Source organism: Silene latifolia, chromosome X (assembly GCF_048544455.1).
Source record: "Silene latifolia isolate original U9 population chromosome X, ASM4854445v1, whole genome shotgun sequence".
NCBI lineage: Eukaryota > Viridiplantae > Streptophyta > Magnoliopsida > Caryophyllales > Caryophyllaceae > Silene > Silene latifolia.
Window position 1 is genome coordinate 5,864,195 of NC_133537.1, and position 23,023 is coordinate 5,887,217.

At 36.0% G+C, this 23,023-nt stretch overlaps 1 protein-coding gene across 4 annotated transcripts; it reads left to right on the forward strand.

Moving 5' to 3' along the window:
- The first annotated feature begins 17,287 nt into the window (after positions 1 to 17,287).
- LOC141622522 (serine/threonine-protein kinase AFC2-like) lies at positions 17,288 to 20,981 on the forward strand. Of its 4 annotated transcripts, XM_074438558.1 has the most exons (12): positions 17,288 to 17,473; positions 18,107 to 18,305; positions 18,583 to 18,609; positions 18,697 to 18,850; positions 18,956 to 19,004; positions 19,097 to 19,211; positions 19,407 to 19,498; positions 19,673 to 19,829; positions 19,915 to 19,979; positions 20,066 to 20,163; positions 20,280 to 20,382; positions 20,474 to 20,981. In XM_074438558.1, the coding sequence occupies exons 1-12, from the start codon at positions 17,372 to 17,374 to the stop codon at positions 20,615 to 20,617; spliced, it is 1,305 nt and encodes a 434-aa protein (XP_074294659.1). In that variant the 5' UTR covers positions 17,288 to 17,371; the 3' UTR covers positions 20,618 to 20,981. The 4 variants fall into 4 exon arrangements, with proteins under 4 accessions (XP_074294659.1, XP_074294660.1, XP_074294661.1 ...); XM_074438559.1 differs by lacking the exon at positions 18,107 to 18,305 and having other exon boundaries at positions 17,291 to 17,473; XM_074438560.1 differs by lacking the exons at positions 18,956 to 19,004; positions 19,097 to 19,211 and having other exon boundaries at positions 17,305 to 17,473.
- The last annotated feature ends 2,042 nt before the right edge of the window (positions 20,982 to 23,023 follow it).

Genomic DNA, 23,023 nt, shown 5'->3' on the forward strand with positions numbered 1-23,023 from the left:
CTTTACGATTGCGGGAGGGTATTAGGAGATTGGGCCTATACTAGGCCCGGCTACCATTAGGGTTAGCCAAATTAGGGTTAAATTCTAGGATGAGTGGTATTATAAATACCCTCACCATAATCATGTAAGTCACAACAATTCAATAATACAATTCTCCCTTCTATGCAATTCTTCCCCTATCAGTATCACGCATGTCAGGCCAAGGCTATCTATTTCCTATTAATGGCTATGATTTTATCGGAGTTAAAATAGAGGAATCAAATTCGTTTCAAACACTTCAATCTCCATCTCAATTTTTCCATGCTTCAGTTAAATCTGGACCGCATTTAATTGTTGGATGATTAATTGGTACTCCGGTACAATACTAATAATCTACTTTATACACACGTAAAACAATTAAAACAATTACATCAAGTAAGGTGATGCTACCGTAATTTGCAAAGTTGTCTATTAAGTAAATCCCAAAATATAATATCTGGCGCAATAAAACGCATTTGAGTCTGACAAGAGTACACATAGTCACTTATGTTACTATGAATAAAAATATATCCATAATCCTAACCTCTTAGAAAATTTCTTAACATCGCCAATCATAAAACGTCTCCTTTTTCACGGACAAATGAACTACTTTAGTATGAAAAAAAGCTAAGGATAAAGTCGAAAATGAATTATTAAAAAGTCAAGGTACAAAAAAAACACATACCATCGTATTTATTATGGGGAGCTGAGGAAGGTAGAGATTGACAGATTGCCGATCGTGAAGGACTCTTATAGTCTTTATGTAGGGTTTCCAAAAATAAGATTTCTATGTTTTTTTTTGTTTGATGCTTAAAATAAGATTTCTTTGTGCGGGTCTATAAATATAATTTGGTAATTGGTACGGAGTATATATTTAACTCATCTTAAGATTTAAGACGTCAGTCTTAAACAAGAATATCATAGTTAACCTATTACAAACATGGCTTTTAGGGGTAACAGATTTGGATATAGTAAATTTGAGATAATCTATGTTAATATTAGGGCTTTAGGGGTGTTTAATCGGTGGCTCGGACCAAGGATTCTAGCCCATAGTCTATTTATTTAAAGTACTTTACTATGGTCTTAGGTTTGGTGGTAGATCAAGCTTATATAAAAAAAAAAAAAAAAAAAAAGAGTTAGGATTTCAACAATATCCATTTTTGTCCCTACTTTGTCAACAGTATATGAGATATATACTTGAATCTAATAAGAAGATAAAAAAAATAATGATGTCATTTAAATTCATTGTCAGCTAATCTCCCTTTGTGACGGACACATCCGTCACAAGCTTGCGACGAGTTAAGTATTACCCATGTGGGCAGATAAGACAAAACAGATTGCTATTCCCTAGGCATTCTACTTTTGTCTTATCAACCCCACATAGGTAATATTTGACCCGTCTTGTTTAAAACTTATTGACTGACACTTCTAAATTTAGTACTCCGTATGATACATCGTAGTGATGGCAATCATGTATTCGTGGTGGTCAATTTGGTCTGTCCGTCCGAGTTAGTCCATGTGATTTTTCTCGTAAAGATCGGTCAAAATAGACTTGTCAAATTCGACCTCATTCGAAAACCCGACCCTTTTTTCCACGGTCAAGACCCGGAAATCTCGACTCGTGGCTTGTTCAACTAGAACCCAAATGATACGCTAATTTACGGTCGAAACCCAACCCTAATGAGACCGAACGTTGGTTCAAAGATATTATATTTAAAATAGTAATCGAAGAGTTAAGAACGATTAACACCTAAGAGGGGGAGGGGGTGAATTAGATGTACCTTTTAAAAATTTTATCCTTAACTTAATTAATTAACTACTTTAAGCTAAGAATAAAGAAGTACAAGACTTGAGAAACTTAATTGAATGTAAGTTCACAAGAAGGTACAATGACGGTTGTATGTCACAAGTATAGGTGATCGTGACACGTAACTTGATTAGGTACATGCGAGAAATAACAAAGTGGAAGAACGTAAAAGTAAATGAACAAACAAACGACATTTTAAAAATTGGTTCAGCCTCTACTCCGAGGCCTACGTCCAACCGTTATTTTATTGCTTGTTTAGAAATTTACTCAAACTTACTAAACCCCTTACAATGAAAATAACTCGCCAACCTACTCCGGCTGCACTCAAACTTAAAGCTACTCCGCTTCAAGAGTTTATGGGTTCTATCTCAAGGTGTTACAGAATCTTGAATCTCAAGAGTTCACTCAAATGAACATGGAGATTACAATGAAGATCTAACACGAGAATCATGGAACAAACTCATCATGTCACAGTACAGCGAACTGATACTTGGAGGTTTTACAGCTTTTCTCGAAAACAATTTTGAAGACTTAAAATCAGAAAAACGGTTTGCAAACACTTGAAGAACAAAGCTTTAAATGCACAAATGATTTGCAAGGTTTTTACAATAAATGATTTGGAAGTTTTAAGAAATAAATGTGACTAAGACACTCTATTTATAGTGGATTTAGTCTTAGGTAAGTACACTTTGAAGAATTAAATCCAATATTAAAATGATAGCTTTGAGTGATGGTAAGTGTTAGACTTATAGGCTTGGGGCTTAAGAAATCAGAAAACTTAAGCTTCTACACTCAACATGTGACAATTTACCAAAATGGCAAAAAGCTTTTCTTACTTTAGAAGTTTGACAAGTCTTTTTTGCCATTTTAGTAAAAGGTGTTTGCACAAATCTAGAGGCTTAGACAAGTGGGCTTGTGACTCCAAAATTTCAGATTATTTTCAAGCTTTTGAAAATTCAAATGTTTAAGATTTAAAGTTTGCAAAGTTTTGACACTAAAAAAACATTTGGTCGAAAATTCCTCCTCCGTATGATAGTACCAGAAACCACAGTACAGCGTACCGTTGCATGGTTTTGCCATTACTTGACTTAAATGAGAATGTTACACTTACTCTTACATATATCGACTAAGGCTTTGGAGAGTATCATTGTCTTGACTTCCTTGATTTGGCTTGATCATCTTGAATCATTGTTGAAAGTCCATTTGATTGCTTCATTCACTAATTATTTCAACTAAGAGCAAACAATCAAATAACAAAGGGACTTGGCATCATCAATTCAATGTGTTCTAACAGTAACTAAAAAACACTAATTAGTTTTGTACTTTAAATAACAAAAATAAATAAAAAGTCAATATTATATAAATTTTGTAACCTTTAATAATAGAATAATTACGATAATAAATGGAAAAAGATAACCATTGCAGCATTTGTTTGGGATACATATACAAGCTCCGCCATGATTAACCCACAATCAGAAATTACTGAGTACTGTACTTCTATCCAACTGTTCAGTAACAACATACCCAATCGAACACTATCCAACTGTTCATTCATCCCAACACGGGCCGAAACCACACACCGAATTGAACTCCATGCATTCCAAGCACTCAAAACCTGGCCTGTTCATTCATCCCTTAACTTGGCCTGTTCTTTGACCAACCGATTCACAATTCCAAGGAGTTCATCCAACTTTGCTAACACCACACCCATTTCAACAGTAGAACCTGCTGTAGAACCGGACTGATTCTACCTTTCCAATTTTCCATTCTTAATCTCCAAGCTCATCCGAGAAAGAAGGCCCGGGGTCATTTCATCACTCAATTTCTCAATTGCAGGGCTTCCCTTCAACACTAACCCCTCCCACATAAAAATGATCGAGAGCCACATACCATAAGGGACCACGACATTTTTGTCAAAGTTGCCGCTTTGGAACTCAGTGGACATCTCAAGAATTCGGTGAAACATAAGGCGAGGAAGGTTAATGGGTTTGTGCTTGACAATGTGATGAATCAGGAGCATGTCAAGGAGAGAACATCTCCCACGGCTATTGTTGGAAGGGACAAGGTTACGAAAAACCAGGTTAAAGATGAACCGGATGGGTGCGGTTAATTCAAAGGCATATATGTTGGTAGGGCCATCATCATCATGAGGTCGAAGAACCTTCATGACCTGGGTAGAGGTAACCTCATCAACTTCACCCCAATCACGTTTGGGGAAGGAGGTAAGCCCGACATCACAAATATCCGGATGAAGCGACAAGTTGGTCGATGGTTAGGACAAAGGGTTTCGATTTATAAAGGCCGAGAGAGTTCCAGATTCAACATCTACCTTGATTGTTGCATAGAATTGGATGATTTCGGACAAGTACATGGGACTATATTTGTCCAATGATTCACCCAACCCCTGTGCATACATAGCCTCTTTGAAGTATTTGAAAGCAAGAGAGGTGTCATACCAGGATTTCTTATAACGCCTTCCACTGTGGAAGCAACAAATCAGCATACCGTGGCATATCTTGAAGATCTCCTCCGGGAGATCGAGAGAATTGAGATGGTTGAGGATATCATTCTTGAATGATTCGGCATAAGGAGCAATAACAAGGTCCATGCATGTGTTGAGAGGAACCTTCTCCTCAATGATCTCATTCTCATCTATGCTCGGCAAATCCGCGATAACGAGCCCTTTTGGATGCTTTGGTTTTTGATCTGGATCCCCTTTTTCTTTGAGTGACCTTGGGTTTTGGAGGGGATGCCTCCGGTGTCACATCCTCATCATCATCACCGAATATTTCAAGCATCTTTCGCTTGGACCGGGTTCGTGATGCGGGTTTTGAAAATAATGGGTCAAGCCCATCATCAAACACCACTGTGGCATCATCATGATCCTCGACATCAACAACTTCTTCATCAATTTTTTTCAGTATTGGAATCAATTTCCCTTTCAACAGTGGAAGCCACCGTTGCATCAATCTCACTCCTCTCATCCTTCTCTAAAGTTTCACTCACCAAATCTTTTAAGAGCACATCATCATCATTCTTTTCAACTGCAACATCACTATCCTCCTTCCTTTCCTTTTCGTTTGAATCCCCTTCATTCTCATCTAATTTTTCTTTTTCTCCTCTCGATTTTTCTTCACTTTCTTTTTCTTTGTTTCCCTCTAATTTTTCCTCACTTTCTTTTGATTGCTCTTTATCTCCTCCGATTTTTCCTCACTTTCTTTTGATTTTTCTTTACTTTCTTTTCCCTCTTTTGATTTCTCACTTCCAAGTTCCCCCTCTTTCATTTCACTTGATTGATCTTTCTTTTCATTTGTTTCGGCCACATCACTTGATTTTCGAATGTCTTCATCCTTTTTGGTTGCCTTAGAACCGGAGTCCTCTTCATCGGTGTCAATGTCCACTTCAGCATCTAGTTGAAGAGAGATAGGAGGATTCCTACTTCTTCCTCCACTGCCACGACCACCGCCCCTTTTGGCGGTTGTCTTCTTTCGTGCAACGGTTGGTTTGGCAGTGGCAGAGATGATTTCATTTGGTTTGGCAGCGGTTTTGGGAGCCATCTTTTTCTTGGCAATGTATTTTGGATTGAAGGTATTTCTGAGTTGAAGAACTTCTTTTGAAAATCTTGGAGGCATTTTAAGAGAGTGGAAAGAGAGAGGTTAATGGCGGTTTTGGGAATCCGAAAAAGGTGAGGGTTGGTTGTTTATTTAGTGGGTAATAGGAAGTGTTAGTGGAAACATGGATATAAATGAGGGGTTGGTGTAATTAATCTAGGTAAAGGGACGGTTGAGTGTTGAAAGAGTGAGGCTAGGGTGTAGGTTTTTAGGAGTGATGGGACATAAAGTAGTTTTTGGAAGCTCAATGCAAATAACAACTCAAGTGCACATAGACATTTGTTAATTTCATTTTGTTCGACATATGCATGCATTTTAACCATATTGACTGAAATTTAATTACACGTAAATCCTCCTTCTAATCAATCATTGGACAAAGTAATCTAATTTAGCGGTATGTCACCCAATAAACCAATTTCCGACCGAAATCTTTCGAATTGTTCTCTTTCTAACGGTTTTGTAAGAATGTCCGCAATTTGATTTTCCGTTTTACAAAAGCTTAAACAAATATGACCTTTCTCATCTTGATCACGTAGAAAATGATCTCGTATGTCGATGTGTTTAGTTCGTGAGTGTTGTATAGGATTCTTTGATGATTTAATTGCACTAGTGTTGTCGCAAAAAATAGGGGTAGTCTCGAAAGTAAGGCCATAATCATGCAATTGTTGACGTACCCAAAGAATTTGTGCACAACATAGAGCGGCACTCACATATTCGCTTTCGGCCGTGGACAATGCAACGGTGTTTTGCTTCTTCGAAGCCCATGAAATGAGACACGGTCCTAGGAAAGTGGCAATGCCCGAGGTGCTTTTCCTATCTAACGTATCACCGGCATAGTCCGCATCCGAAAAACCTACAAGATCAAGTTCGTAGTGAGTTGGGTACCAAAGATATAGCCTTTGTGTTCCAATCAAATACCTAAAAATTCGTTTGACGGCTTTGAAATGAGATTCTTTAGGATTTTCTTGGAAACGGGCACAAGCACACACACTAAATTGTATGTCGGGTCGACTAGCGGTTAAGTAAAGTAAGGAACCGATCATAACTCGATATACCTTTTCACTAATGCTCTTACCGTTTTCGTCTTTGTCAAGCTTGACTTTAGACACCATTGGTGTAGGCATAGGATTAGAATTAGTCAACCCAAACTTACTTAGCATTTCTTTTAAGTACTTTTGTTGGTGAATCATCGTTCCATTCTCACATTGTTTGATTTGAAGACCAAGAAAGAATCCAAGTTCTCCCATCATACTCATTTCAAATTCCGAAGTCATCAAATCAGAAAAGTACTTATAAAGAACATTGTTAGTTGCACCAAAAATAATGTCATCGACATATACTTGCACAAGTAACAGTTCATCTCCTTGTGACTTGATAAACAACGTTTTATCCACGGACCCACGTATGAAACCATTTTCCAATAGAAACTTTGAAAGCCTATCATACCAAGCCCTAGGAGCCTGTTTTAAACCATAAAGTACTTTATCTAGTTTAAAAACGTGGTTGGGAAACTCGTTGTTTATAAAGCCCGGAGGTTGTTCAACGAACACTTCTTCATCAAGGTATCCATTTAAAAATGCGGTTTTGACATCCATTTGAAAAAGCTTTATACCTTGAAAAGATGCAAAAGTTACAAGCATTCATATGGCTTCAAGCCTAGCTACCGGTGCAAAGGTTTCATCGTAATCAATTCTTTCTTGTTGGTTAAAACCTTGCACCACTAGTCTAGCTTTATTCCTTACGATTTCTCCAACATCATCTAGCTTATTGCGAAAGACCCACCGTGTACCAATTACAGTACGTTGGGAGGGCCTAGGGACAAGATGCCATACCTTGTTCCTTTCGAATTGCTCCAATTCCTCTTGCATTGCAATCATCCAAAGATTCATCATCAAGGCTTTGTGACATGGTCTGGTTCAATTTTTGAGATGAAGGCATTGTGTGCACAGAAATTTTGAAGCGATGATCTGGTTTTTATTCCAGAGGTTAGGTCACTGGTTAAGTTTGATAAAGGATGTGAGTTTTGGTGTTTCCATTTCTTGGGGATAAGTGAGTTAGAGGATTCGGTTTGTTAAATGCCTGTGATGGGGGGAGGGATTTGCATGAGGATTGTTTGAAGGAGGTGATTGTGGTTCGTTTATGATTAGGTTGGGTTGTTCTTCACCAACCTTGTTCCCCCTGGATGAGGTAGCATCATCTTGTGTAGGAGGACGATTAGTTCCCCCTGAATTTTGCGCATCCTCCTCATGCAACAGTGGCTCCAATCTGTTGCTCAAACCTTCTTCTACCACTTGATCCATTTCATGTCGTATCATACCAATCTCAAAATCATCATCATATTCATCATCCTCATCATCAACCTGTGTGTTTGACACAAAAAGACTAGATTCGTCAAATATTACATGAACGCTTTCTTTCATTTTCATAGTCCTCTTGTTATAAACTTTATAGGCTTTACTATGATCGGAATAACCAACAAAAACGCCTTCATCACTACGAGCATCAAACTTGCCAAGGTTGTCTTTTCCATTATTGTGCACAAAGCATTTACTACCAAAGCATTTTAAATGTGAAAGATTAGGTTTTCTTTCTCGTAGTAGTTCATAGGGAGTTTTCTCAATGATTTTTCTAATCATGACACGGTTGTAAATATAACAAGATGTGTTTACGACTTCGGCCCAAAAATTCTTGGGAACCTTAGAGCTAATGAGCATGGTCCTAGCCATATTTTCAAGAGTTCGATTCATTCGTTCCACAACCCCATTTTGTTGTGGGGTTCTTGCGGCCGAAAAGTTATGACTAACACCATACTCATTACAATAGGACTCAAATGACGAGTTCTCAAACTCGGTTCCATGGTCGGATCTCAATGAGACAAGTTTATAACCAAGTTTGTTTTGAACCTTTTTGACCCAAATTAAGAACTCATCAAATGTTTGATCCTTAGAACTTAAGAAGAGAAGCCAAACAAATCTTGTGAAGTCATCTACAATGACACAAATAAAACGACTTCCACCTCTACTCACCACTCGCATGGGACCACATAAATCAATATGAATGAGTTCAAGAGGTAAGGAAGTGCTGACAACCTTTTTGGATTTAAAAGAGCACTTAACTTGTTTTCCTTTAATACAATCATCGCAAAGTGATTTAAATTCAAATTTAATGTTAGGAATGGCGTCAACTAGATCAAGTTTCTTAAGGGTGTTAAGTGTCTTAGCATTTACATGACCAAGTCGTTTGTGCCAAAGCCAAGGGTCGTTCTTTTGAACACTCATGCATGATAGTGATTGACCCGACAATGCATACAAGTTAGTCATGTAGACATCTTTAACACGTTTATCTTCAAGTATGAGTTCTCTAATTTTTCCATTGATGATTCTACATTCACTAGCAAGAAATTCAACAATATTACCTCGATCACAAAGTTGTGAAATGCTCAAGAGATTGTGTTTCAAACCTTTGACAAGCAACACTTTGTCCACACATAATGACTTTGACTTACCAATCTTTCCAATACCAATGATTTCACCTTTCTTGTTGTCGCCAAAAGTCACCATGCCACCATCGTAGGCTTCTAGCGAGAGGAATTGGTTTTCATCTCCCGTCATGTGACGAGAGCATCCACTGTCTAAGTACCACCATCACTTGCCCCTCACTAATGCCTATAAGAAATCAAACATTTAGTTTAGGAACCCAAACAAGTTTGGGCTCCTTCTTGACAACGACCTTTTTGACTTCCTCTTTCTTTATCCACACTTGTTTAGCATTTTTAGTGTTTCTTTCTAAGTCACGGACTCTTTTGTCACAACCATTAAACTCATGACCTGTTTTGCCACAATAGTTACAAATGATGTACTCGGGAAGACCAAAGATACTTTCTTCTTAAGTCGGTTTGACTTGGATCCTGGTTTGAGTGCAACAATGTGTGTGCTCTTGTTGCATTTGAAACCAAGTCCAGCATTCTTTGCAAATTTTTCATATTCTTGTGATTGTTTCAAGAGAAACTCCAAAATATTCTGACTTCCTTCCCATTTTAAGTAGAACATCTTAGCCTCATCTAGCTCTTTAGTTAATGTTTCAATTTTAGCAAGATGATTAAGATTCAATTTACCTAAATTGTCGAAAGCTTGTTTTCCAAGTCTTGCTTCATCACTAAGTAACATCCCAATTTGTTCCAATTGTTTATTATCCCTTTGACATAGTTTGAGGACAGCTATAAGAGTTTCACGTTCTTTAGTTAAAGAAGACACTAATTTCGAGAGAGTATCTATTTCTTTTCATGAATCAGATGCCATAGTAGAAACCTCTGTGGCATGAGTCTGTTCAGCTCTTTTTAACATCTCAATTTGAGCAAGAAGGTCATCATTTAATTTTTGAGCTCGTTCTAAGGCACTTTTGACATGACTAGACTCATCATTTAACATTTCAGCAATCTTAACAAGATCATCCTTTTCGTTGTTACGAGTAGCTAAGTCAATCAAAAGTTGGTCACGTTCTTGTGTTAGTGATGACACATTTCCTTTAGAATTGGATGCAACAGTACAGGGATCTGTTGCACTGGTTTCATCGACTTTGTTGGCTAAAAACAAATTTTGTTTTCGAAGCTTTTTGATTTCTTTTTCAAGACCCAACATAGAACTAGGTTGATCATTCTCATTTAGACTTTCTTTTAGGATTACATTTTCCTCAGCTATGTCCTCAATTTCGATTTGCATAGCTTCCAACTTATTAGTTTGGACACGACATTTATCTATGAATTGATCTAGGAGGAGACAAACTTTGTCTTTAGAGAAAGATCGAACCTTTTTCTTGAGCTTAATTACCTCATGGTCTGAATCAGAGTCTGAATCCGCGGAGTGAGCCATAAGACACTTGATGTCTTCTTTCTTTGATGATTTGGAAGCATTTTTTGAGGAACTAGACGAGATGCTAAGTTTGGCGTCTAATTCATCCTCAAGGACATCGTCCTCTTCAGAATCAGACATGCCCCAAATAGCAGTCATTACCTTGTTTTTGTAATCACGTTTTGCAAAGTCACGTTTTTCCTTAGATTTGATATCGTTCCACTTTGGGCATTCCTTGATTTGGTGACCTTTGTCACCACATTTAAAGCAACCAACAGTGGAGTTAGATCTTCTCTTAGGAAAACGGCGTTTACTAGAGTTATTGCTATACCTTTGAGAGTTTCGACCATTGATCATGCCAACAATGTTTTTAGTGAACATTGCAAACTCATCATCTTCATCCTCCTCATCACTTGAGAGAGCATTAAGAGCGAGTCCTTTCCCTTTAGAGCTTTCACTAGAACGCTTCATGAGAGTTAACTCATGAGCCATAAGTGAGCCCATAAGTTCATCAAGGGTGAGCAATGAAAGGTCCTTAGCTTCCTCAATAGCCGTAACCTTCGGTTGCCACTTTTCAGTTAGGCTACGAAGGATTTTACGAACTAAATCCTCGGATTGAAAACTCCTACCTAAACTCTTAAGGTCATTGACAATACTAGAAAAACGTGAAGACAAACTATTAATTGACTCATCTCGTTCCATATTGAACATCTCATATTGTTGCATGAGAAGATCAATACGGTATTTCTTGACTTGTGACGTTCCCTCATAGGCAAGGTTTAGGGTGTCCCAAATCTCTTTGGCCGAGGCACATCCAGATATACGATTAATCTCTTGGTCACCAATCCCATATTGAAGAATGGACATGGCCTTAGAGTTTTTCTCGATTTTCTTATAATCGGCCTCAACATATTTATCCTCACTTTTCAAGGAGCTAGTGCCATCAGCATTAGTCACTTCGATTTTGAGGGGACCTTTTTGAATGATTAACCAACATTCATAGTCCGCACTTTTGACATAGTGCTCCATGCGATGTTTCCACCAGGCATAGTTTTCTCCCTTGAAAATGGGATACTTAGTGTGTTTTGAATCGTCCATAACTATAGGATCAACTCTTTGGATTTAACCAATATCAAGAGCACAAGGCTCTGATACCAATTGAAAAGTTAAGAACGATTAACACCTAAGAGGGGGAGGGGGTGAATTAGGTGTACCTTTTAAAAATTTATCCTTAACTTGGTTAATTAATTAACTTAAGTAAGGAATAAGTGAAGTACAAGACTTGAGAAACTTAATTAGATGTAAGTTCACACGAAGATACGAGCGAGTTCTATGTCACGGTATAGGTGATCGTGACACGTAACTTGATTAGGTACATGCGAGAGATAGCAAAGTGGAAGAACGTAAAAGTAAATGAACAAACAAACGACATTTAAAAAATTGGTTCAGCCTCTACTCCGAGGCCTACGTCCAACCGTTATTTTATTGCTTGTTTAGAAATTTACTCAAACTTACTAAACCCCTTACAATGAAAATAACTCGCCAACCTACTCCGGTTGCACTCAAACTTAAAGCTACTCCGCTTCAAGAGTTTATGGGTTCTATCTCAAGGTGTTACAGAATCTTGAATCTCAAGAGTTCACTAAATGAACATGGAGATTACAATGAAGATCTAACACGAGAATCATGAAACAAACTCATCATGTCACAGTACAGCGAACTGATACTTGGAGGTTTTTACAGCTTTTTCGAAAACAATTTTGAAGACTTAAAACCAGAAAAACGGATTTTACTCTTTCACATACAACTTTTACAGTTTTACCCTTGACATTTTCTCTCTTTTATTTATCTCAAAACACACGGAATACATCTACCAACAATCACCTGCCCACCACTCACCACCTAAACCACCCTGCCCCACCGTCCCGCCCTCCTCTCGACACTCCCACCGCCACCGCGCGTGACCCATCATCCTTCACAGATGAGATTTTACTATGTTGCAAAGGCATTATCCAGCCAAAAGATGTCTTCACGCATGCTACTCATGGTATCAAATCCATTTGAGGCTTTGATCTCAGAATTGGTGGTAGTGGCCTGATCTCCTTCATTACACTATAAATGAATCTGCTCCACATGAAAATGCGGCCACAACAGTGCTACATAGTACGGGATTTGGTTCGATGCAAATAACAGGTTCATCAAACTTGTTGTTCGCTACCTATAATGAAATGTATTCGTGGGTAATTTGGCAGTACAATTAAATATGTTAAAAGGAAAATTGCTCAGAAAATATATTTTCGTTCAAGGATTATTCTTCCAACACAAGTTTACCAGCACTTTTGAATTGAAAATCAAGCCTATGAAAATACAGCCTTAATTGAAAAAAAAAAATAACAAATCAATTCATCTAAAACGTTTTTTGTGTAATTTAGTTAACAAGAAGGAACATTGCTTGTTTGATATACTAACAAAGATGAGTAATTGAAGTTTTTGGGGATAAAATTGATTAGTTGAGAGGAAATGATAAGAGAGAATAATTTTTTCAGAAAGGGTAGTTTATGGAAAATTTATGACAAAATGTATGTGAAAAAGTAAAACGCGTATGTGAAAAAGTAACACCGTATTTTTTTCCTATTTTGATTTTATTTTGTAATTCTCCAATCGTAAAGTTCGTACTACGTACTGCCTTTACGATTGCGGGAGGGTATTAGGAGATTGGGCCTATACTAGGCCCGGCTACCATTAGGGTTAGCCAAATTAGGGTTAAATTCTAGGATGAGTGGTATTATAAATACCCTCACCATAATCATGTAAGTCACAACAATTCAATAATACAATTCTCCCTTCTATGCAATTCTTCCCCTATCAGTATCACGCATGTCAGGCCAAGGCTATCTATTTCCTATTAATGGCTATGATTTTATCGGAGTTAAAATAGAGGAATCAAATTCGTTTCAAACACTTCAATATCCATCTCAATTTTTCCATGCTTCAGTTAAATCTGGACCGCATTTAATTGTTGGATGATTAATTGGTACTCCGGTACAATACTAATAATCTACTTTATACACACGTAAAACAATTAAAACAATTACATCAAGTAAGGTGATGCTACCGTAATTTGCAAAGTTGTCTATTAAGTAAATCCCAAAATATAATATCTGGCGCAATAAAACGCATTTGAGTCTGACAAGAGTACACATAGTCACTTATGTTACTATGAATAAAAATATATCCATAATCCTAACCTCTTAGAAAATTTCTTAACATCGCCAATCATAAAACGTCTCCTTTTTCACGGACAAATGAACTACTTTAGTATGAAAAAAAGCTAAGGATAAAGTCGAAAATGAATTATTAAAAAGTCAAGGTACAAAAAAAACACATACCATCGTATTTATTATGGGGAGCTGAGGAAGGTAGAGATTGACAGATTGCCGATCGTGAAGGACTCTTATAGTCTTTATGTAGGGTTTCCAAAAATAAGATTTCTATGTTTTTTTTTTGTTTGGTGCTTAAAATAAGATTTCTTTGTGCGGGTCTATAAATATTGATTAATTCACTACTCCCGTTGTTGTTTTTACCACTTTCATTAATCTCGCTGATAATATTGTTACTTTACTATTCAAATGAGTGATTACTTTCATATAACTATATGCAATGTTACTACAATTCTTTTCTTTACTCACGAAATTACTTTTACTACTTAGGCATGCAATTTTAAGAGGATTATATATTTATATAAATATATTATATATATATGCATTAAATCAAATTGAAAGAATTATGCAATATTATATATTATGTAATTTAACTTGAATTATTTATAATCTACTTATATTATATTTTTGCATGTTAAATTAACATCTCTATACATCTAATAAACTAAAGTTTAATAAAATTGCATAATTTTAAATTTAATATATAATTTTATGATGATAATAATTAATACCATAAGTGTGCATGTTTATACTAATTAATTATTTTATTTTAAGGAAATTGACCATCTTCTAATTTTCTATAAATATTTAGGAAAATTATCAAGCATTTTTTTTTGTCTTTTTGAAATTGACCATCTTAATTAATTATTTTATTTTAAGAAAATTGACCATCTTAATTAATTATTTTATTTTAAGGAAATTGACCATCTTAATTAATTATTTTATTTTAAGGAAATTGACCATGTTTTAGTTTTTTACGAATGTTTAGAAAAAGTACCAAGCTTTTATATAATTTAAATTTAACCCAAACTATATAATATTTGCATTGAGATCCCTTAATCGGGTGCGTCACACGGTGCTATTGATTTAAAACTATATAGTATAATTAATTTGTATAACTTTCTTTAATTACATTGAAGTCCCTTGGTTTCTGGATTTAATATATAGTATTGATTGATTTACTCGAAAAGTCAAAGCATACATTTATTTCCATGTATAGGTTTTCAATTGATTCAAATCATACGTTAGACTTGACGTAAAAGCAATTTTGATTTAGTAAAGTCGACGGCCCAACTTAGACTGACCCATCAAAGAGTAGTGTAAGTTAGGCGGGAAAACTATTTGAGAATTTTATTCTCTTAGTAGTAAGGGAGATGCTTAATAAAAGTTTTTAACTCTTTAATCACTTTTGACTACACTTAGATGAAAGGACAAGTTGATACTTAAAACTACGGAGTTAGAAGTATGCAACGACAATTCAGCAAGTATAAATCATAGTGTAATCAACAGTTGATTTTGAAATAAGATTTGAGAGTTAAAGTGCAGCGGAAATAAAATATAAATAGACAAAACAAACGATGTATTTAAAACTGGTTCGGCCACTACTCCGCGACCTACATTCAGCGTTATTTTATAACGTTTCAGAAAGTAAATTCATATAAACTAAAACCCCGAACAATAAAACAACACCCCAAACTACTCTAGTTGTTATTTGCTTAAAAGCTACTCCGTTTCCAAGAGAAGCTACTCTGCTTCGAAGACTTCGATGCTTAAAGCTATTCCGCAAAAAGACTTTGATTTGGTTCTACTTGGTTTGTTACAAAACATGAAGCTCAATATGTTCACTCAATGAACGTGGCGATAACATTTAAGTTTTTAACATGAGATCATCGATCGAATACATTACTTAGTGCAACGAATTAGCTCTTTGTTTTGTTAATAAAATTGGTAATTAGTGACAAGAAGATAAATTGTCTTTTCAAACATAACCAATGTGGTAAGTTGTATGGTGTCATCATTACGGGCCAACACGAGTAAGGTTTACCAAATTGGCTGAAATGGGCAAATCCATCCGTACACAAGCCAGGTCGCACATTGCAGGGTTCCTCGGCAAAATCAGGATAAATCTTATCAAAATTAATGCTTTCATTCCTCTCCATACTCGGATGACACATCTTTCACGGTGTTCGAGGATTTTCTTTGTGTCATCTCATTTGTTCGCAATGTTTTTTTATTGCATACATTCTTTGAAGTCTTAGAGCAAGAGAAAAATAAGTTAATGCGTTTAGTGATAATGGTTTCTAGTTAGTCTCTTGACCCCTCTTATTACTCTTCTTGCCTTTTTTTCCTTTCAAAACAATATATCTCTCACTTGTTACATATCTATCCCTTTGACATTTCTTGCACTTGTCAGGTAATGCATCATATTCCCAAATAAGCATACATCCTTCGGGAAATGTATCAATCTTTTTTATGCGGAAGCTGAAAACTTTTAACTACTTTTTTGGTATTGTAAAAACTTCGGGTCATGACGTTATTATCGGGGATAGCGTACTCAAGCAAAGAAGTAATACCATCAACGACATTAAATGGCATATTAAACTCACATTTCAAGGTTACTATCCTAGAGGCGACTTGTAACAATGACATTCTGCTCCTTTCATATAAGGGTTTTTCAGAAACCTTTAACATTTCAAAAAACGATTTTGCTTGTGGTATGGTTCTTGTTCAAATATGGTTCTCCATCACAAATTCAATTATAATAATTTGGACAAAACCCATTTTTATAAAGATGTTCTTCTAACATCATTAGAGCACCACCAAGGTCGAGCTTGGAAAAGAAACCGAGATGTATTAGTCCAAGTTTGTGTTGATTTCTCGTCCCACATTTTTTTTCAACCAATAACCTTCAATTTCTTCCTTTCTGCAGACCGAGGTTGAAAGATTGTGGGCAATTATCGATGGTTTTGGGTCTCAGTTGATTATGAACAATTGATCAATGAATTTGGGGATTTAGTTTGGGGATTTGGGGATTTATGTGATTTGGGTGTAATTTTACGATTTTTACAAATGATTGAATGATTTTGAAAGTGAGGGGTAATGTTTGTCATCAAATGGTCCACTTCACTCATCCACTCACTCAATGATTAATTACACAATATATTATTCTTGTGACCCCATTCAAAGCTTCCAACTTTACCCCTTATTTTTCCACATCTTAAATAACCCATTTTTCCTTATGTTACCACTTATCTGGATCAAAGGGAGTAAAACTTATTTTATACTCCTTCCATTTTTCTTGTTCGCCTCATTTTTTTTTACACATATTAAGAAAAATTATTAAAGAATGAAAAAGTAATAAAAAGGTTATAAGTGGGGTGAAAAGAATGATTAAAGAATGAAAAAGTAATAAAAGAGATATAAGTGGGGTGAAAAGAATAATTAAAGAATGAAAAAGGTATTCTAAATAACGGAATAAGCGAAATGAGGTGAAAATAAATAATAATTTGCCAAAAAGGGAAAATGGTGTGAAAATAGGAAAATGGAGAGAATATAACGGAACATTAAAGACAAATCCGAATATTTTTTTTGCACGGGACCGAAAACAGTAGTAGTCATACAAACATAAACATTGAGTCAAGCTAACCTAAACGTGAAAAGCAATAAAAAAGCAAAACCACACCGATTCCTACACGTGTACGGACAGATCTCCTTAACCGACTTGGTATCATATCCCCTCTTTATTTTTCTTTATTTATATATCCACCTCTAATGGTCTAAAAATCCTCTTAATCACACTTTTACAATTAATAATAATTAAAAAAAATCCCTGTCTTTTTCTCTCACCGAGTCATTCACCGAGTTATCATGGAGACGGAACGAGTCACCGAGTTTCCACTGAGTCAACTCGATCGTCGACCCAGAAAACGACCGCGTTTAGGTTGGGATGTCGCTCCTTTAATCTCTAAGGTATAAATTTTCATACTTCATCAAATATTGTTTCTTTTGTTTCTTTTCGTATTTTTTTTACTGTTTTTGAAGATCTGATCCGATTTAATTTGATTTTGTCTGATTTAATTGTATATTAGCTAAAGTTCGGTGTTTAATTTGGTTTCTAGGGTTTTCGCCTAATTTATCTTTTCTAATTTGATTGATTTAATAAGTTTGTTGCTGTTGTTGTCGTGATTCATTTTGCGAAGATCTTGGATTGTTTTGTTGATTTTCGACAGATTTTGTTAATTTTTGATGTATATAGGGAAAGAGATCGAGTTTTTATCATCTCGAATCATCGGTTTTATATTTCCGTCTTGTCTCAATCATTTATTTACCTTTGCTTAAACATACGCTCACAAAGATCTGGTTTTACTGTCGACGATCTAAAAAAATTGTTTACCTTTGATTAAAATACCTCACAAAGATTGAGTATTGTAACATTAATTGATTATAAAGGATTAAGTTGGGTGAAATTGTTGGTATTGTATGTTAAATGATATGGGATTGTGAAGCTTGATGAAAGGGGAAATTAAAATTAAAAAAAGGAGATTAAAGATATTTGGATTTGTGTTAACTTTGAGTAAAACATGGATGGGTGGTTGTGTGTAGGCTCAGATAGGTTTATTTTGTGGACAAGATGTTGGGAATGTTACAAGCTATGCACTTTCGGCCGAACATTCCGATACTACTACCTCTAGTTCCCTGTATCACAAGGGTGCTACTACTCGAAACGGTTCTCCCCCACGCAGGGAAGATGATAAAGATGGACATTACATTTTTGAGCTTGGAGAAAATTTAACTTCGCGCTGTAATTTTCACTCCTTTTAGTCATCTAACCGTCCGTTGTTTCTTATTGTTATTGGGTGGTGCCAATCCGGTTAAGGAGAAAATTGTAAGGTTGCATATGCTTCAGCGACAGCTTTTTATGCGAGGTTTCTGAAGTGTATGCAACTTAAAGAATATGGTTTGGTGACTATATCTAGATTTAGAGTGAGATATAGGGTTTTGGTCTCCGAGTAGTATTTACTTATTATCTTCTTGTATGGCTTCTCACTTTCTGTTTTGTTTTGTGTTGATTCTTTCAGATGAGATTCAAAGCAAAATGGGTGAAGGTATGCTTAACTCTAAAAGCTTTCGAGTATAAGTTTTCAGATGGTATCATCAGAGATTCGTTAATCATACAAACTTTGCTTCTGTAGGTACATTTGGACAGGTATTAGAATGCTGGGATCGTGAACGAAAAGAAATGGTGGCTGTTAAGATTGTGCGTGGTGTGAAGAAATACAGAGAAGCAGCAATGATTGAGATTGATATGCTGCAAAAGCTCGGTAAACATGATAAAGGCGGCAATCGGTGAGTTTCTCTTTCCATGTTGCCATTGCATCGCTGTGGTAGTGCCAATGTTAGCATTATTCATGGTAGCTTTATTGCCGTTGTTAAATGTGTTTTTCCTTGCAGTTGTGTGCAAATACGGAACTGGTTTGACTATCGTAACCATATTTGTATTGTAAGTTCAATAATTAATTTGGAATGGATTTCCCCCATTTGCGTAACCATTGTGGGGTTAAGAATCATGAGTGAATTGAATGATCTTAACAGGTCTTTGAGAAGCTTGGACCAAGTTTATATGATTTCCTTCGCAAAAACAATTACCGCCCATTTCCCATTGATCTTGTTCGAGAGATTGGCAGACAACTCTTGGAATGTATAGCATGTGTGTAATATGAAATTATCTTCCCTTAGTTTATTACTAGTGTTCACTGTTTTTGTTGTTTTCGTCTTGTCAGTAGGATATGTGTGCATTCTGTTCTCTTAAATCATATCGTTTGATTAGATTTTAGTAGTTCTACTTGGATTTGGGTATCGTTTTTCTTGTTCATGACATTGATCTTTGTGAATAATGCCGCAGTTATGCATGAGCTCCATCTTATACACACTGATTTGAAGCCTGAGAATGTGCTTTTAGTCTCACCAGACTATGTCAAGGTCCCTGATTACAAGGTCTATACTCCATATGTTGATATTGTATTAACGCAATGAATCTAGTTTTACTCTTCCTCTTTGTTTACCGCAGTTTGTTGTAGCTTTGCGTTGTGGTGTCCACCTTTTCATAATACCGACTCTGATTTTGCATGCCCTTCACATTTGTATTGATTGGAAGTCGTGTGTTTGCAGGGATCACATCGTTCACCTAGAGGTAGCTCTTACTACAAAAAGGTTCCTAAGTCCAGCGCGATAAAGGTCATTGACTTTGGTAGCACGACTTATAAACGTTCTGACCAGAGTTATGTAGTCTCAACCCGCCATTATCGGGCTCCAGAGGTTATTCTAGGTACAACACAGTTTTGATTATATAATTTCTGTATGTGATTTTGTATTTGCCTCATGTCCTAAACCACTTTATTCGGAATTTGTAGGCCTTGGCTGGAGCTACCCATGTGATGTATGGAGTATCGGCTGTATCCTAATTGAACTTTGCTCGGTATGTATACTTATCCGATGCTTCATAGTGGATTGTCTATTAGGTATTACCACAAACTCTCGACTTGACAACCTTTCTGCTTTTAGGGCGAAGCATTATTTCAAACACATGAGGACTTGGAACACCTAGCCATGATGGAGAGGGTGCTTGGTTCACTACCTCAGCATATGCTGAAGAGAGCAGAGTAAGTGTCCTATATCCTTTTATGTCCATCTCTGATAAACTTATCAGGAGACTGCCCTATAATTGCGCCTCCAGCAGTATACTGGTTGATTTACGGTTAGTGCCATTTTCTTTCAGTCGACATGCAGAGAAGTATGTTAGGAGAGGGAGGTTGGACTGGCCTGATGGGGCAACCTCCAGGGACAGTCTACGTGCAGTGACAAAGCTGCCACGCCTTCAGGTACATATAGTCAGTTGAATTGATCATAATGGGTATATTTGTTTTACATTTAGGCTCTTTGTTTTGACAATAGCATTTAAAAACATTGCAGAACCTCGTTATGCAACACGTGGATCATTCCGGTGGCGATTTTATCGACCTTTTGCAAGGTCTTCTTAGATACGACCCATTAGAGCGACTCACAGCTCGCGAGGCTCTCCGACACCCTTTCTTCTCTCGTGAGTCACGGCGATGATTTCTTCATGTTGGTGTTTTTTTCTAACCTCATTTTTGGTGTAAGGGGCCGCATAAGGCTGGCTAGCTCTGGGGCTGACGAGACTCAAACCTCGTTCCTCCCTCGGCACTGTAACAATGCTAAAGCCGATTTCGGCTGTGTAAAACCATATGGTTGAAAATAGCTCTAGGGTCTTCTGTGCAGTAGGTTTGTAATTCATAATAGATAAAGTACTCTGCAGGAGCAAGTGGTGCAGGCGATACGAGACGATAGAACTATTTGCTGTATATAACTCTTTTTTTTGATGATGTATTAATACTTTACGGTCCAATTGTGCCCCAAATCGGAGTTGCTCAAGTGAAATAAAAACCGTCTTTTTTTTTAATGTAATTTTGTCGAGTATTTGTGCCCTTAATTTGAGGTTTGGTTTTGGTGTTCTATGGTTTGATGACATTAAATTTCATCCAAAAATATATTCAAGCATTAAAATGAGTCGCATATTATTTTTTATGAATAATAATGGATGAATTTTAATATGAGACGGTCTCGTAGACAACGATTTAGAAGAATGAGTGAAAATACGGAATATAATCATTCATTGCTTGGGAATGGAACTTTTGATGGCTCTTACGGAAGTAGAGGGTCAGGTGAATATAGGTACTGGATTCATTGTGAGTCCATGTGCTCTACTCTTCTCTTGAAAAGTAGTATTTTCCGTCTGGGACATTCTGGGCAGACGATCTTGAATCTTGATTATGGTGGACATACATAGAGTGATAGAGACGACAACAATATTCGTTACTAAAGTATTCTTTTTCCATCTGCAAATAGTTGTTTACGCATTCTATTTTCATAAAATTCTTTACAATTCGATTCATATTGAAGTAGTGTTGGATTGTCCATCCGATTCATTTATACTATACAATATACTTAAAAATATTTCAATTGGATTTGATGGATGTTAAGCACTCCTTGTAAATGTGATTTTAATCCGTGCAATAAACGATAGTAGAGATCGGGGGCAAGTAGTTAATTAAAACTCGAAAAGGCGCAAGTAACTCATGTACCAAATTATGGGAAACAATTCAAAAATAAAAGAGTACGAAAATTACATAAAGAGGTATGATAAAATGGTCTATCAATAAGTTAGTGAGATATCGTCTCTTCAAAGTTTTTGTGTGCTCATTATAATACAATTAATACACTACAGTAGTCTTAATTCGATTCCATTATTTAAAGTAATTAAAAACTTCGAAATAAACTTAACTGAAATTAAATCTAAATTAAAAATCAATATAAGCCACACACAAGTCTATAGTAATACGCTTGTAGTCGGACGTGGCAAAGCTGACCCTAGATCTAGAAAATGAGTTGAACAATTGAACTTGACTCGATAAACCAAGTGTCCCGAAATCTTATACCTTTTCAAAGCGATACCAAGACCATTAAAAGTAATTTATTTATTTAAGATATATAATTCAGCTCGAATGAGATTCATCCATTTACCAAGTTGAACAAGTTGTTGAATCATGAATTAGTAAAGTCCTTGTACCTTTCCAAAGCGATACCAAGACCATTAAAAGTAGCACTAGTAAAAGCAACCAACCCAAAAAGATTCCTTTGAAAAGCCTGTGTTGATGGCCTCCCAACGAAAAGCGGGCTTCTTAAAAGTCATATTAATGTCCCACTTATTTGTGTTTTGTGCAACCATCATATTGAAAACAAAGATCATTTCTTTTACGAATGTCCCTTGATTGGTTCGGTTATCCAAGATATGAATATTATTAGCTTAACAATTTTTTGTCAATTTATGATAATATTACAAGTCAAAGTTTTCTTATGAAACTCAATTATCTCAAAGACTTAATTCCAAAAGATAATGTCATTAAAATTATCTTTATTTGGTAGAATGCATGGTTTTATAGAAATGACATTATCTTTAACAATGTTCATATCAATAACAGCAAAATTATTATTTTATGATATAATAGCATTAAGATCTGGAATGAGACTAGTCATAAGGATCTCAACAATCCCGAAAAAGACAAGTCAACTAGAATCAATTCTAGTAAGGAAGAAATCTGGTGTGAGAAACCTATAAACAGTTTCCTAAAGCTAAATTTTGACGGTTCAAGAACAGAAGGCAATAAAGCTGTTTTAGGATATTTTATAAGAGATCATAATGCTAAAGTCGTTCTGTTAGGAGCAAAAAAGTGCGAATCAAATAGTATTCTTGTTGCGGAAATTCTCGCTTTAAAAGAAGGTATTTTAGCCGCTAAACACTTAGGAATTTCAAAGTTAATTGTGGATGGTGATAATTTATGTGTTATTAACTCACCTCGTAGTACTTGACAAATTTCTTGGGAAATCTCTAGTATTATCAAAGATGTAAAATTAGACCTTCATTTCTTCGATGAAGTGATAATT

What these genes read in the sequence shown, in the direction of transcription:
- LOC141622522 (XM_074438558.1), top strand. Translation starts at nt 17,372, where the DNA reads ATGGAGACGGAACGAGTCACCGAGTTTCCACTGAGTCAACTCGATCGT. An exon ending in TCAAAGCAAAATGGGTGAAG is followed by an intron (nt 18,610 to 18,696) that starts GTATGCTTAACT and finishes TTGCTTCTGTAG; the next exon opens with GTACATTTGGACAGGTATTA. An exon ending in ACTCTTGGAATGTATAGCAT is followed by an intron (nt 19,212 to 19,406) that starts GTGTGTAATATG and finishes ATAATGCCGCAG; the next exon opens with TTATGCATGAGCTCCATCTT.